The 17,243-nt window shown below is 41.7% G+C and overlaps 1 protein-coding gene across 2 annotated transcripts in view; it reads right to left on the reverse strand.

Annotated features, from left to right (window-relative positions):
- Nucleotides 1-5,162: 5,162 nt before the first annotated feature.
- Nucleotides 5,163-17,243, reverse strand: part of LOC116971245 (perilipin-2-like) — a 32,216-nt gene continuing 20,135 nt past the window's right edge. The window contains exons 5-8 of one of the 2 annotated variants that reach the window (XM_033018239.1): nucleotides 15,438-15,702; nucleotides 14,271-14,449; nucleotides 12,747-12,881; nucleotides 5,163-5,912 (exon numbers count right to left, since the gene is read on the reverse strand). In XM_033018239.1, coding sequence (XP_032874130.1) covers nucleotides 5,517-5,912; nucleotides 12,747-12,881; nucleotides 14,271-14,449; nucleotides 15,438-15,702 — 975 coding nt within the window. In that variant the 3' untranslated portion in view covers nucleotides 5,163-5,516. The remainder of the gene's footprint in view (nucleotides 5,913-12,746; nucleotides 12,882-14,270; nucleotides 14,450-15,437; nucleotides 15,703-17,243) is intronic. The other variant, XM_033018240.1, reaches the window with a different exon arrangement.

Genomic DNA, 17,243 nt, shown 5'->3' on the forward strand with positions numbered 1-17,243 from the left:
GAAGAACGCGTAGGTTCTAGTTCTGACTTGGCTAGAAGAAAGAAGCTTGTGATTGATATTGTCAGACGGTAGAATTGGGAAATATTTGTTGGATGGAATATTAGGTGTGAATTATGAGGTATGAAAATAAAACTTGGCATAAATGTCAGTACTAGTTCCTCACTACACCACAATAAACATGAAAGATGCTGGTGTATGTCCGAGGCTCCACCTATCTTTGTATCATCAGCAAACTTGGCCGCAAAACCTTTAATTCCATCATCCAGATCATTAAATATATCATGAAAAACATGGATAGGTGACATGGATTAGGTTGAGATCTTTGACTCGAAACATCATCTATCCATGTTTTCCATAAGTGCTGCCTGACCTACTGAGTTACGCCAGCACATTATGTTCTTCTGTTTATTAACCAGCATCTTCAGTTCTTTGTTTCAAGATCCACTGAATGTCCTTTGTCTATCCTGCTATTTACTTCCTCAACAGATTCGTCAGGCAAGATCTCCCCTAACAAAACCATGCTGATTTCAGTCAATTTTATCATGTATACCCAAGCACCACACAACTTCATTCTTAATAATGGAGTCTAAGATCCTACCGACAACTGAAATCTAATTAACCGACCTATATTTCCTGTCTTTTGCTTCGCACCATTTTTAAACAGATTATATTTGCACCATTTCAGTCCTCTGGAGCCATCCCACTCTAGTGACTCCTGAAAGATCACTACTCATGTCTCCACAACTGCATTTCTGCAGCTACTATTCAGCCCAACTTTCCCATGCTGACCAACTTGCCCCATCTACACTAGTCCCACCCACCCGCATGAGGCTTGTATCCCTCTAACCTTTTCCTATTCGTCAGAGTAGCCACAAGGCTCGTGATCTTTCTTCAGACCGATTGAAGGTGGTCGGAAGGGAAGAAAATTGGAAGACAGAAGGGACAGGGCAAAGCAGTGCTAAACTAAGTTATGAGTGGATACAGCTGAGGAGGATATTTGAAAGGCAGATGGTTGGATAAAACCAGAGATGAAAAGATGAAAGGTGTGAGATGAGAATAGGTGCAAATGTAAAGAAAGAGGAAGGAATATAGGTGAAAGGCTAGAAATGGATGCAAGCCCAACAGCTGTACAGTGAAAGAGGGCTGGTGGGTTCTTTGTAGTTTACTTACTTAAAATTGGTGAATTCAATGTTCATACCGTTTAGTTGTAAGTTACTGAAGCAGAATTTGAGATACTGTTCCTCCAGTTTGTTTGTGGCTTCACTCTGGCAATGGAGGAGTGAGGGTAGAAAGGTCTGCATGGGAATGGGAATGGGAAGACTTAAAATGGGTAGCAGAAGGGAGATGCTGCAGGCCTTTGCAGTCTGAGCATCTTCTATGGCCCCCTTTGGTCATGGCTGACCATGGGTGTCGCCAGGGTGCTATTTCCTATATGGAGGACGCCTGTGCATTACTTTGTTTATCGTGGGGAGACTGGTGCACAGACAGCCACCCCACGGTCCTTCACAGTTCTGGGTCAGGATCCAGTGGCATGGAGTCCAAGTCGACCGGGGACCCTTTATGCTGCAGCCTTCATCCGCCTTCCCAGCTCCACTTCTCAGCCATCATCCTCCGTCTTTTCCACCATTTAGGTCTTGGTTAGATGGCTCTATGTCAGACCTTCCCCCTTGACCATACCGCCATGGGTGACCCTACCAGGAGCATAGCTCCTGACGGCATTGCTCTCAGGATCTCAGGTCCACACAAGCTTCTCCACCACGACAAGGTGACAATCCACGGAGAGAGCGTCTGAGTGTAAGTGTTCATCAAAATGGCCACCGAGTCTACACTTGGTCTCGCTGATGTAAAGGAGACCATATCAGGAACACCTGATACAGCAGATGAGGTTAGACAAGGTGCACATGCAGCTGATAGAACTTCTGGGGTCCCGATATGAATGGGAGGGAGGAAGCAGAGGCGCAGGTGTTGCATCTCCTGCAGTTGCTAGGGAAAGTACTTGGAAAGGGTGTGGTTTAGATGGGAATGGATGAATGAACCTAGAAGTTGTGGAGGTAGCGGCATCTGCGGAAGGCACAAAAGGGTGGGGATGGGAAGTTGTGATTGCTGGTTCATTGAAGGTGGGGAAATGTCAGAGAATGAAATGTTGCAACATCACCTACCCATGTGAAATGTCACATCCATGTTATCCAGAGATGCTGCCAAACCCACTCAATTACACCAGCACTTTGTCTTTTTTTGTAAACAAGCATCTGCAGTTCCTTATGTCAAAAGTATATTTATATGACCCATTTCTTAAATGCCATACACTGTTCAAAAACATTGTTAATTAAAACATGACCTTGACCTGGTTTAGGATGGGGCAAGATTCCATTTCCTTTCAAATTGTTTGCAGTTCCTGCATGCTTGCTACATTTTGTGCATGGGGAATATTATTGCGTTTGGCCATGTAGAATATAATATCTTTTTCATTGGTTCTCAAAATGGACATACTCTCATTTCCCTGCATCCTATCTATGTGTTAAATGTTTGCCTTCTCTCTGAACCAGTCTAAATTTCTTTTTAGAAAGTTTGTTTAGTTTAGTTCAGAGATATAGCACGGAAACAGTCCCTTCGGCCCATGGAGTCCATTTTGACCAGCGATCCCATTAAACGAGCACACACTACACATTCGGGACAATTAACAATTTTTACCTAAGCCAATTAATCTATAAACTGGTACACCTTTAGAGTGTGAGAGGAAGCTGGAACACTCGGGGAAAATGCTTGCACAGGGAGAATGTACAAACTCTGAACACGGCACCCGGAGTCAGGTTCGAAACTGGGCTCTGGCACTGTAAGGCAGCAAATCTTCCGTTGTGCCACTGTAGCACCCAAATTTGTATTACCATCTTTTCCCATCCATCCATGTGAAATCAGCAAACATGATTGCAAAACATAGGTCCCTTTAGGTTTATGGAATCAATTAAACTGAACAGGTTTCAGCATTGATCCCCATTACCATAACTTGCTAACTTGAAAATTATTTATTTATCCCAATCGCCTTTCTGTTAATCGATCGATGTCCTTTCTCAAATTAGGGGACCAAAACTGCACACAATACTCCAGGTGTGGCCTCACTAGGGACCGATACAACTGCAGAAGGACCTCTTTGCTCCTATACTCAACTCCTCGTTATAAAGGCCAACATGCCATTCACTTTCTTCACTGCCCGCAGTACCTGCATGCTTACTTTCATCGACTGATGAATAAGGACTCCCAGATCCCGTTGTCCTTCCCCTTTTCCCTTGATACCATTTAGATAGTAATATGCCTTCCAGTTTTGGCTACCAAAGTGGATAACCTCACATTTGTCCACATTAAAGTGCATTTGCCATGCATCTGCCCACTCAACCAACCTGTCCGAGTCACCCTGCATTCTCATAGCATCCTCCTCACAGTTCATACTGCCACCCAGCTTTGTGTCATCTGCAAATTTGCTAATGTTACTTGGATCCCTTCATCTAAATCATTGATGTATATTGTAAATAGCTGCGGTCCCAGCACTGAGCCTTGCGGTACCCCACTATCACTGTCTGCCATTCTGAAAGGGGCCCATTAATCCCTACTCTTTGTTTCCTGTCTGCCAACCAATTTTCTATCCATGTCAGCACTCAACCCCCAATACCATGTGCCCTAATTTTTCTCACTAATCTCCTATTTGGGACCGTATCAAATGCTTTCTGAAAGTCCAGGTACACTACATCCACTGGCTTTCCCCAATCCTTTTTCCTAGTTACATCCTCAAAAAATTCCAGAAGATTGGTCCAGCATGATTTCCCCTTCGTAAATCCATGCTGACTCAGACCAATCTTGTTACTGCTATCCAAATGTGGCGCTATTTCATCTATAATAATTGAAGCCATCTTCCCCACCACCGATGTCAGGCTAACTGGTCTATAACTCCCTGTTTTCTCTCTCCCACCTTTCTTAAAAAGTGGGATAACATTTTCCTCGTAAATCTTATTAGAACCCTTTCAAGCTTGACAATATTTCTCCTATGAGATGGTGACCTGAACTGAACACAATATTCTAAATGTGGTCTCACCAAAGTCTTATACAACTGCAACCATAACCTCCCAACTTCTATACTCAATACTCTGACTGATAAAGGCCAAAATGCCAAAAGCCTTTTTGACCACCTTATCTAGCTTTTAAGCAGCATTCTTTCAGATATCTTCACACATTAACTGGTTCTTCATCCATCCTCCTTTTTAAATAACACAAAGTACTTGAGTTGATGTCTAACTGCATTTTTATTTCATAAGAATTATACTCCACCTAATTGACTGCATTTTCTAAAAGCCCTGTCTCTATTGCTTTCTTTTCCAATTCAGAGATTTCCCCAAATCAAATGCAAGGCTCAATGATCTTCAGCTTCTCTCTCTCTCTTATCTTCAACTTACCCTAGTCAGAGTCTTTCCAGGATTCATGGTTTGGCATCTTGCTCACGTTCTCCATCTACTCATCTGTGCCTCGGTTCCCATGCTCCTTGTCTACTCACAGTTCCCATCTCCCTTTAAACTCATCTAGATTTGTTGGCTATGTCTGCTTAAAACTCATCAGGTTTACACAGATAGTATTATGTAACATCTTAAATAAAAGTGTTGAAAACTGGTATGCTGCAAGCTTTAAAAATATACTCTACACTCTGTATCTTGCACTTTGCTCTATGTTTTGTCATTGTGATTGACATGTATAGTGTTATCTGATTTCATAGCATGTAAAGCAATGTTTTTCTTTGTACTTTGGTTAATGCGAACATAATCAACTTAAAGGAGTATTAAAGGGATTGAATCAACAGTTTGCAGACTCGGCTAGTTGAGCACCAAAGTCCCAAGCACACCAGATTAACAGTTTTACTGTGTAGGCTCTTTCAGGAGGCTAATAACTAAAACAGATCTGCTGATATTTAATCCAATATATTCAGGGATGCTCAAAAAGACAGGCAAGTGAATGTTTGGAAATAGGCCGACAAGGAGAACATTAAAAAAGTCTACAAGCAACAAAATCGATGATAAGAGTTTAAGCAGACGGCTGAGCCAGGGGTAAAGATCTTTGACGTTTCGGTATAAAAACATGCTCCATCAGAAATCTTATTAAATTAACTCATTGGAGGCCATTTATTTATTCAAAATTATTTAATGGTAATCATTCTATAAATTCCTTCAAAGACTATCATTCCATTATGTGTGGCAACATTCTAAACATTTAACAACATTCTCATTAAATCACTGTTACTCTGTTTCAAGTTGTCAAATTTTATTTTTGATGACAAAAACTGCAATATTTCATAGAGAACAATGCATTAAAATAAATTAGACAGCCATGTTTGCGCTAGAATTTAGTGTATGAAAGTAATCCAAAGTAAGAAAAATATAAACATTAATTTGCATTACATAATGCGCCATTTGTTATTTGGAAAATATTAATACAGACACAGAGTTCAGCATGATATTGCAAGAAACAGGTAAAGATGCTCAATCATCACAATCATGTATCTGCTCAGATTTTTCCTCCTCTGCGATCACAGTTTTCACATGCTGATCAGGATGCTGAGATCCAGTTACCTGTGGGTAAAAGGGACCCACCAGCCAATTCAGAGGTGTGTTATTGACCAAATAAATCATTAGTCCATCCAGCATGTCCTTCATTTTAGTCAGTTGATCTTTGCTTGTGGAGAAGATCTGGTCAGGAAGTTCTTTGATAGAAGTTTTCGATATCACATATGTTTCCCTAGTTGATATGGTTAGACACTGGACTTGTCCTTGAATACTTTGTGGTAAACCCCGAATTATGTTTACGAGCATGACATAGCCTGTCTGCAGTTGTTGACCCAGATTATCTGCTATGACCATTGTAGGGGACTCAATCTGTTATACAAAAGAAAATAGTTTTCAAAGACCAAAGCTTTTTTCTATCTATATAACTAAAAGTCTCAACTTGACCACTTCCTGTCTGCGTTGTATATTGATTTTAGAAAAAAACGCTACCATATATCGCTATAATTTTTTGGCCATCTTATTCACAGTCCTTCTCTGCTGAGGCAGCCATGAGGACTTTTCCGATCGATGAAAAATAAAAAAGTTATGGGTGTTTAAAAAAACTTGAGATCAGCTGATTGATCCTCTCGCCTGTCAATCACCACAATGAAGGTAACGCCCCTTCCTGGGGGGGGGGGCAGGACTATAAAACCTCGGATGCCTGGACGCGAGTCAGTCACTCTGGAAGATCGTGTGGGAGATCACAGTCCACAACTGTGATTCTAAGCTGTGAATCAACTGAACTGTGAGTCTGCAATGTACTTGCAATAAATTATTTGTCGGTCCTTAACGACAACGCAATTTGTGTGGCAATTTGGTGGCCTGCCAGCCAGCCCACTAGGCCTGAGTGACTGAGCTGCCAGCCCAAGAATCCATTCGGCCCATAATGTCCATACTAGCCCTCTGGAAACCAGTCCCTTTAGCCCACAACACCCATACTAGCGCTCCAGAAAGCCCCCCCCCCCCCCTCCCCCCTCCCACAGGCCACCAATATTGGAATTGGTGGAGAGGTGGAATATTGCATTGGGGACCAGTTCTCCCATGTGAACATGGGACCCATACTTAGTCTAGTAGTTATCTATAGCAAACATTATGTGACACACATGTTTTCTCCATTGAGCACATTCAGATGATTGGATTTTGTCCATTAGGTAATCCAACGCTTACAAAGGGGCGAAAGCTGAACATTCAAGTGATTGAACACCCAACATCAAATGTTCTATAGGCGGAACTGAAACGTAGTTCAGGCCACCTGCTTTTAAACATAACTTCATCTCTGCCACTCTGTCCCAACGAGTGATAGATTTTGCATTTGCCTGTCTGCTGCATTTCTGCCTTTGGAAAAGATCCTTGCACACGCCCCCAAACACATCTAACATCCCATCACAATCCATTTCTGCACATTTCTGCACACGCTATCATCCTGCACATTTGATTGCTGATCAGGCCACAACTTGAGTTTATGTACTTGCCCCTGATAGCACAGAGACAGAAGGTTTGGAGATCGAATCCTAACTTTAAGGAATTTAAAGTTAAGGGCCTGTCCCACCAGCATGCGATTGCATGTGTCTAGCGCGACCAAATGTGGTCGCTTGAGGCGTACGGCCGCATGGCCACTTCGAACCGCGGAGGCGTATGGGGTTGTGCGGGGCTGGTCCTGACTTCGTGCGGGGCTCCGAAAATCCTGCACCGTTCGAATATTCTGTGCCCGCAGGCGCAGAGGGCGTACGCAGCGTCTCTACGGTGCACGCAGCGTTTCGGCGTCGTACCAAGCGTCTTGACGGCAATTACGTCATCGCCCGGCGTGCTGTTGCATGATGACGTCACCACCCGCCGCCGTGCGACGTCCAAATTCAATCGGCCCGCCTCCTGCCCAGCTGATGACGTAAATTACATTACGCGCGAACTTTGTGCTCGTTCCCAGTATGTACTTACCTCGTACTTACCCGGAACTTAGCGTGAACTCCACTTCCGTTTGGTCGCGCTAGACGCATGCAATCACATGCTGGTGAGACAGGCCCTTTACTCTGAGGCAGGTGAAAGTAAATCCAAAGGTTTTCTACTGCTATATTAATAGCAAAAGGATAACGAGGGATAAAATTGGTCCCTTAGAGAGACAGAGTGGACAGCTATCTGCAGAGCCAAAAGAGATGGGGGAGATATTGAACAATTTCTTTTCTTCGGTATTCACCAAGGAGAAGGATATTGAATTATGTGAGGTAATGGAAACAAGTAGAGTAGCTATGGATACTATGAGACTCAAAGAAAAAGAAGTACTGACTCTTTTGAAAAATATAAAAGTGGATAAGTCTCCAGGTCCGGACAGGATATTCCCTAGGACATTGAGGGAAGTTCAGGGGCTATGACAGAAATATTTCAAATGTCATTAGAAACGGGAATAGTGCCCGAGGATTGGCGTACTGCGCATGTTGTTCCATTGTTTAAAAACGGTTCTAAGAGTAAACCTAGCAATTATAGACCTGTTAGTTTGACTTCAGTGGTGGGCAAATTAATGGAAAAGATACTTAGAGATAATATATATAAGCATCTGGATAAACAGGGTCTGATTAGGAACAGTCAACATGGATTTGTGCCTGGAAGGTCATGTTTGACTAATTTTTTGAAGAGGTTACTAGGGAAATTGATGAGAGTAAAACAGTGGATGTTGTCTATATGGACTTTAGTAAGGCCTATGACAAGGTTCCTCATGGAAGGTTGGTTAAGAAGGTTCAATTATTGGGTATAAATGCAGGAGTAACAAGATGGATTCAACAGTGGCTGAATGGGAGATGCCAGAGAGTAATGGTGGATGGCTGTTTGTCAGGTTGGAGGCAGGTGACTAGTGGGGTGCCTCAGGAATCTGTGTTGGGTCCACTGTTGTTTGTCATGTACATCAATGATCTGGATGAAGGTGTGGTAAATTGGATTAGTAAGTATGCAGATGATACTAAGATAGGTGGGGTTGTGGATAATGAAGTAGATTTCCAAAGTCTACAGAGAGATTTAGGCCATTTGGAAGAATGGGCTGAAAGATGGCAGATGGCGTTTAATGCTGATAAGTGTGAGGTGCTACATCTTGGCAGGACAAATCAAAATAGGACGTACATGGTAAATGGTAGTGAATTGAGGAATGCAGTTGAACAGAGGGATCTAGCAATAACTGTGCATAGTTCCCTGAAGGTGGAATCTCATGTAGATAGGGTGGTAAAGAAAGCTTTTGGTATGCTAGCCTTTATAAATCAGAGCATTGAGTATAGAAGTTGGGATGTAATGTTAAAATTGTACAAGGCATTGGTGAGACCAATTCTGGAGTATGGTGTACAATTTTGGTCGCCCAATTATAGGAAGGATGTCAACAAAATGGAGAGAGTGCAGAGGAGATTTACTAGAATGTTGCCTGGGTTTCAGCAACTAAGTTACAGAGAAAAGTTGAATATGTTAGGTCTTTATTCTCTGGAGCGCAGAAGGTTAAGGGGGGACTTGATAGAGGTCTTTAAAATGATGAGAGGGATAGACAGAGTTAATGTGGACAAGCTTTTCCCATTGAGAATAGGGAAGATTCAAACAAGAGGACATGACCAGAATTAAGGGACAGAAGTTTAGGGGTAACATGAGGGGGAACTTCTTTACTCAGAGAGTGGTAGCGGTGTGGACTGAGCTTCCAGTAGAAGTGGTGGAGGCAGGTTCGATTTTATCATTTAAAAATAAATTGGATAGGTATATGGATGGGAAAGGAATGGAGGGTTATGGTCTGAGTGCAGGTAGATGGGACTAGGGGAAAATAATTGTTCGGCACGGACTTGTAGGGCCGAGATGGCCTGTTTCCGTGCTGTAATTGTTATATGGTTATATGGTGCTTGAGCCTATTTTAGAACAGTTTAAAACTTAGATGAATTGCAATTTGTCTGTATAGTGAAGTTTGTAAACAAATTATTCTGTATAATGAATTAAATCAAGACACTTCCAAATAGATAACGCTAGGTAGTTCTAATTTTCTCGGGTACTGCAATTCTCCAATTTTGCCAGTAGATGCAGTGGAATAACTGGACAAATTTGTGACTGGAACAAAGGCATCCGGCTATCTAGCATGTGCCTGGGCTGCTTGATGAGCAGAAAGGAATTTTCTTAAATATATTTTAATTGGACATGGGGTTTTCCAACTGTTACAGTTCTTTATATGGGTCAACAGTACTTTACAGTTACTGTGGAGCAGCCTTGGGGTCGAGCTGGTCTTTTTCCTGCTAAATTTTTATTCTGTTTTCCAGTTCATTCTGGCGGTGACTGCATGACTAGGAATTACCACACCAAGATCCTTGTGTATGTTCAATCTTTACCAGTATAACAAGATTTTACTTTTCCTACCGAGTTGAATAAATTCATAATTTCCCCAAAATCTGTCACCATCTTGCTATTTCACTTAACCATCAAAACCTGAAATCTGCATCCTTCTTCCAACCCACTTCCCTACACCATTTCTCTATCAAACTGGGATATGTTCATCCTACATTCAGTTACGACTTTTGAAATTGTGAAATATTTGGAGCCAAAGTTTAATTATCTCCTCAGAATTCAACAAGTAACAGCCTACCAATTCGTTTTCTACTTTCTAATTTGCAGAGGGTGTTCCTAAACTATCTGTGCATCTATAATGTATGTGGACATCAAGTCCAGGGAATCGGTGAGCTTTTCATGCCTGTAACTTCTCCAGTGACTTTTTTGTTGCAATTCCTGTTACATATAACACCTCAATCTTTCTTTCCAATTGCTACCTACCAATTTCACAGTTTGCTGTAAAATGCTATTTCTCAAATATGTTTTCATTTTGAAATTTTGATTTTTTGCTTTATCAACTGCAGATTTACCTAATTATCACCTCTTCATTCGGCGTAATTGTCTTTATTTAATTTCAAGACTAGATTGAACAAAATTCAAAATTTTATCCTTCTGTAAATGCCAACTACCTACCTATTGTTAATTTTAAAACAGAAGGTTAGGATACAAGGAAACAGGACCAAGATGCATACAAGTGGCTTGCAAAAGTATTCATACCCCTTGAACCTTTCCACATTTTGTCACGTTACAACCACAAACGTAAATGTATTTTATTGGGATTTTATGTGATAGACCAACACAAAGTGGTGCATAATTGTGAAGTGGAAGGAAAATGATACATGGTTTTCAAATTTTTTTACAAATAAAAAAATGAAAAATGTGGCGTGCAAAAGTATTCAGCCCCCGAGTCAATACATTGTAGAACCACCTTTCGCTGCAATTAAAGTATTTTGGGGTATGTCTCTACCAGCTTTGCACATCTAGAGACTGAAATTTTTGCCCATTCTTCTTTGCAAAATATCTCAAACTCAGTCAGATTGGATGGAGAGCGTCTGTGAACAGCAATTTTCAAGTCTTGCCAGAGATTCTCAATTGGATTTAGGTCTGGACTTTGACAGGGCGATTCTAACACATGAATATGCTTTGATCTAAACCATTCCATTGTAGCTCTGGCTGTATGTTTAGGGTCGTTGTCCTGCTGGAAGGTGAACCTCCGCCCCAGTCTCAAGTCTTTTGCAGACTCTAACAGGTTTTCTTCCAAGATTGCCCTGTATTTGGCTCCATCCATCTTCCCATCAACTCTGACCAGCTTCCCTGTCCCTTCTGAAGAAAAGCATCCCCACAGCATGATGCTGCCACCACCATGTTTCACAGTGGGGATGGTGTGTTCAGGGTGATGTGCAGTGTTAGTTTTCCGCCACACATAGCGTTTTGCATTTAGGCCAAAAACGTCAATTTTGATCTCATCTGACCAGAGCACCTTCCTCCACACGTTTGCTGTGTCCCCCACATGGCTTGTGGCAAACTGCAAACGGGGCTTCTTATGGCTTTTTTTCAACAATGGCTTTCTTCTTGCCACTATTCCATAAAGGCCCGATTTGTGGAGTGCACGACTAATAGTTGTCCTGTGGACAGATTCTCCCACCTGAGCTGTGGATATCTGCAGCTCTTCCAGAGTTACCATGGGCCTCTTGGCTGCTTCTCTGATCAATGCTCTCCTTGCCCGGCCTGTCAGTTTAGGTGGACGGCCATGTCTTGGTAGGTTTGCAGTTGTGCCATACTCTTTCCATTTTCGGATGATGGATTGAACAGTGCTCCGTGAGATGTTTAAAGCTTGGGATATTTTTTTATAACCTAACCCTGCTTTAAACTTCTCAACAACTTTATCCCTTACCTGTCTGGTGTGTTCCTTGGGCTTCATGATGCTGTTTGTTCACTAATGTTCTCTAACAAACCTCTGAGGCCTTCACAGAACAGCTATATTTATACTGAGATTAGATTACACACAAGTGGACTCTATTTACTAATTAGGTGACTTCTGAAGGCAATTGGTTGCACTGGATTTTATTTAGGGGTATCAGAGTAAAGGGGGCTGAATACTTTTGCACGCCACACTTTTCAGTTTTTTATTTGTAAACAAAATTGAAAACCATGTATCATTTTCCTTCCACTTCACAATTATGTGCCACTTTGTGTTGGTCTATCACATAAAATCTCAATAAAATACATTTACGTTTGTGGTCACAACTTTTCATTGTGACAAAATGTGGAAAAGTTCAAGGGGTATGCATACTTTTGCAAACCAATGTAGTTACACATCAAGCTTGAGTGTTTATCCTGTTTCTTTGTTCCCATTCTTCAATTTAATTTGTATTGGATTTGGAAAAGGGCTGCAGTATTAAAATAAATTATATTTAAATCTGCACCCGAGTCCATTGACTGTGCCATGTTCCCAAATGCCTTGATCTGAATATGTACTAATTGTTTGCAGCCAGCTGAATGATTTTGAAAGCAGGCATGTGTAAAAGTCCTCTCACATGCTGACTAGCTGTACGAGTGAGGAGATAAACCAGATAAGTGCATTAATTTTAGATATATTGCTCCACAATTAATCCATTTCTGGATCCTTGCAATATCAGTAAATTAACTTGGTTGCCTTAAAGACACTCTGCATTTGTCATGTCACCTTCTTTGCATTGATGAGCCTAAAAGCCCAACTGTTTTCACTGATGGCTCCACCCACACAAAGTTGTTGAAATATTTAATGACTAATCTGTCAGGTCTGAACTTTGAGACACATCAAACTAAATACAAGACTATGTCATGCAAACTCACTTTTGCCACATGTAGTTCGTTGGCCTGACATCCTAAATTAGACATTTTCCATGTTTCCAATTTCTGGTATATCTTGTCCTGGGCATAATTAATCAGTTGGCTTGCTGTAGTCACGTTTTCTCTGATGTACTCAATCTGGAAGACAAAGAAACAGTTAAGTACCATATTTCAGTGAGTTTGTGGTGGTCCATCTGCAGATGTTTAGCCAATTTCAATCTGGATACATGTTCAAATTTGTCCACTTTGGTAGAGACTCTCAGCATAAAGTAGGCAGCACAAAATTGTGTGTAAGGAACACCAGAATTTTATTTTTAACACCTAGAAGAGGACATTTTCAATTCCTAAAAGCCTGAAAATACAATTTACAGTAGAGCTTGATTATACTGTCCCCCACCCTACCACAATCAGTCCGAAGAAGGGCCCCGACCTAAAACATCACCTATCCATTTTCTCCAGAGATGCTGCCTGATCCGCTGAGTTACTCCAGCATTTTGTGTCCACCATTGGTATAAACCAGCATCTGCATTTCCTTTAAATTACATTGACCACAATCTGTACGAATTAGCAGCAAGACTACCTTCTTGATAACCTTCTTGGTAGCACAACAAGGCTGCAAGCTCAGCCCCCTGCTCTACTGACTCTGTACTCACGAGTGTGCAGCAGGTCACTGTTCAAATTCCATTTTCCAGTTCGCCGATGACACCACCGTTGTAGGACGAATTACAGATGACAACGTGTTAGAGTATAGAAGGGCGATCAATCGACAGACAAAGTGGTGGCAGAACACCAACCTTGATCTCAACATCAGTAAGAGGAATTGATTGTGGATTTTGGAAGAGGAAGGACGAGAATCCACAAACCTGCCTTCATTGATGGGATATTGGTTGAGATATTCAAAAGCTTCAAATTCCTGAAGATCTGTCCTGGACCCAGCACATTGATGCAATCACAAAGAAAGCCCAAAAAATCCTCTACTTCCTGAGAATGGGGAGATTCGGCATGTCAAGGAATACTCCCTTTAACTTCTACAGGTGTACAGTTGAGCATATTGACTGGTGGCATCACGGATTACCAAAAAGTGGCGAACACTGCCCAGTCCATCATGGGTCCAACCTCCCCACCATCGAAGGGATCTACAAGTTCCTGCCTCAAAAAGGCAGCCTGCATCATCAGAGAACCAAACCACCCTGGCCATACTCTCATTTCACCTGCCAATGGGAAAAGGGTATAGGAGCTTGAAAACTGTAATGTCCTGGTTCACGAGCAGCTTCTTCCCTACAATCATCAAGCTGTTAAACATTTTAATCTCCCAAATAAGCCCCAAACTACATAGACTTGGAGGTATTAGTTTTGACTTTGCACACAAAAACTTTTTTCTTGTTGTTTATTATGGGTTTTACACAGTAATATGTTTACATATCTGTTGTGAAGTAAGAATTTCATTGTTATGTTTCGGGGTATATGACAATAAACCATTCTTGACTTGACTTGTCTTCTTGAGTAATTAGCATTGTGTGAACTTACCAGATCAAGGTTATGGCGAAGCTGAGAAATCACCTCTTGACTTTGTTGCTTTGCATTGAGGATTGCTATCGTCGCTTGTTTATAAGTCCGCTGACGTACTTTAGTAGAAAGATATCCCAATCTCGCATAATAACTTGGTGCCAGTGCTTCGAAATCATCAATTGTTTTGGCTTGCTCAGCTGAAATTACAAAACATAATCTACATTGCACTTTGTTAGTTAAACCAGGGCAGGGCTGGACCAGCGAATGGTAAGCCCTGGAGAGTAGAGTAGAACATAGATCTCTGGGGATACAGCTACATAGTTCCATGAATGTGAAGACACAGTGAGGCATGGTGGCAAAGAAGGCATTGGCACACTCTCCTTCATCCATCAGGGCAATGAGTACAGGAGCCAGGACATTATGTTGCAACTGTACAAGTTATCGGTGAGACCAATTGGACTGTGCACAGTTCTGGTTACCCAGCTATAGAAATGATATTACTAAACTGGAAAGGGTACAGAAAAGTGTCACAAGGATGTTATGACAAGGCTTGAATTATAAGGGGAAACTGGATAGGCTGGGGAAATTTCCCCTAGAAAATAGAAGGATGAGGGGTAACCTTAGAGATGGTATATAAAAGCATGAGTTGCGTGTATGAAGTAAATGGTCACCGTCTATTCTATGGTCGGGCAGTTTTAATCCTGAGGGCATAAGTTAGAGGAAAAAGATTTATAAGATCCTCAATGGACAACTTTATGACACAGGTGAGTATATAGAATTAGTTATTAGAGGAAGCTGTGGAGGCAGGAACAATTCGAATGTAATTAAAAATACAATTCGGATAAGTACTTGGATGGACAGCTTTGCAGGGATGTGGGACAAACACATGCAAATGTTTCCATGCTGCATAATTATGACTAAATTTCAACTGGCCTCATTATTGTTGGCTAACGTATTGGTTAATATTTTTTATGTAAAGATTGGCACTATTTGTAAACAGGCTATTTTGATATTCTGCCACAATGAAATAACTGCATGGCTAAATGTTAGCTCAATGACATTTGTTTCCTTACAAACCTTTAGAAATAGATAAAAGAAATATCATCCTCGGGATCGAAATGTAAATAAGATAAATGTGGAAACAATGTGAAATGTTTTTCTTGGTGTCCACCCGCAATTTCTCACCTTCCTCGTCTTCCGTCAGTGGAAGATAGCGGTCTACCAGCACTTCAGAGCTAGTCAAAGCCGAATTTACTCTACTGTTCAGGACCTTAGCCACATGCAACTCAAGCATGTGATTCACACTGCTGTTCACTATAGCAATGGTCATTTCCACACTTTCGCTGACTGTGACCTTTGTCTTGTCCACTACCCCAGAAATTGTATTTGTAAAAGTCTCCTTGGCATCAGACACTTTGGTAGTGACCACATATTTTGCATCTGCAACAATCTGAGAACAAAATTAATATTACTCAACCACTTCAAATGATTCAAAATACCGAGTGCAATCAGAATACCAAACCAAATCCCAAAAAAAGGATGAGCCTCAAGATCCTTCTTCAGCCAATTTACAAGCAACATCATTGGAATTGATCAGAATTTTTATTAACATCAGGTCACAATATTGTTGCATTTTTTCACTCTCAAAGATTTAGACACATCTTGCACTAACGTGCTTTGTTTAATCTTAATGGATCTTTGAGAAATTTAAAAAATGTACAAGGTGGATTAAAAAAGCTACGTTTGGTAAAACAAGGTTATTGCACAGCACACTTATCAATTTTATACAAAGTGTAATTGGAGTGATAAAAGGTAAAGCACATAAAACAAAATGTTCCTCAAAACCCTATATCTTGTATAAACCAATCTGCTCAAAATATTCTGAAGGTCGAATGGTCACAATGGAGAAAGGGAAAGAGTGAATGATTCAGATTGATGACCTTCTGTCAGAATATTGAGCATTTTGTGTTTAATTTAAATTGCTAATATCAGCAATATTTTGTTTTTGCACATGACTTATGTTATACAAGGCCCTTGCTGGGGAACATTATTTGCAACCAGGATTCTTCTATAGGCTTGCCTCCCCCTCCACCTGCCAAACATTTATTTTTTTGTTTTACACACCAAAATGTTGTTTAATACGTATAAACTAAATTGGATTAAATAACCTTTAAGACAATTATACCTTGTATAAGGTTTACAATTGAATTAACACCATTGACCACCCAAACAAAAAAGATCCCGTCACGTTTAAAGGCCTGTGCAACAATTGTAAATGTAGGCACCATTAATTGGGTAAAGGCATTTGAGAAATAAGATTTTTCGTTAATAGGTTTGCATTTATTCTTCACTAGACTAAATGGGACCCATTCTCACACAGGAGGCCTGGTCCCCAAACGCAATATTCCACCACTCACCCATAGCCCCCAACTGCGCAGACGCAGCTGAAGGGTTCCAGTTATGATGCTCCTGATCCCTCCTCACCCCCTCCACCACTCCGCCCCTTGTCATTCCACCCCCCCCTCCCCACGCACTCAATCCATCCCCCCTCAAACCCTCCCCCCATCCACTTTTAGCGGCTCTCCAGCGGCGCAGCCTTTCCCGCCCATTGGGTTCCCATTGTGACGTAGAACATGCAGGCATTACTGCGCAGGCACAGCTGACGGGGATGGCAAGTGGAAAAGGGTTTTATTAAAGCTTAATATGTGAAGCAGGCTGGGGCCAGGTGTGGGGAGGGGGGGCATCCTGCAGCCGCGAGAGGGGGAGGGCTTCAGGTGGGGGCCAGTGGGGGGGGGGAGGGCTTTCTGGAGGGATTGTATGTGTTGTGGGCTGAAGGGTCTGGTTTCTGGTGGACTAGTATGCACATTGCGGGTCGAATGGACTTTGCTTGGGCTAGTCCAGAAGCTGGGGACGGAGAGGCTTCAGGTGGGGGCCAGAGGGAGGTTCTCTACCCGGGGAGGACGACGGCTTCAGGCTGGTGGGGGGGGGGGG

The sequence above is a fragment of the Amblyraja radiata genome, chromosome 3, assembly GCF_010909765.2.
Source record: "Amblyraja radiata isolate CabotCenter1 chromosome 3, sAmbRad1.1.pri, whole genome shotgun sequence".
Classification (NCBI taxonomy): domain Eukaryota; kingdom Metazoa; phylum Chordata; class Chondrichthyes; order Rajiformes; family Rajidae; genus Amblyraja; species Amblyraja radiata.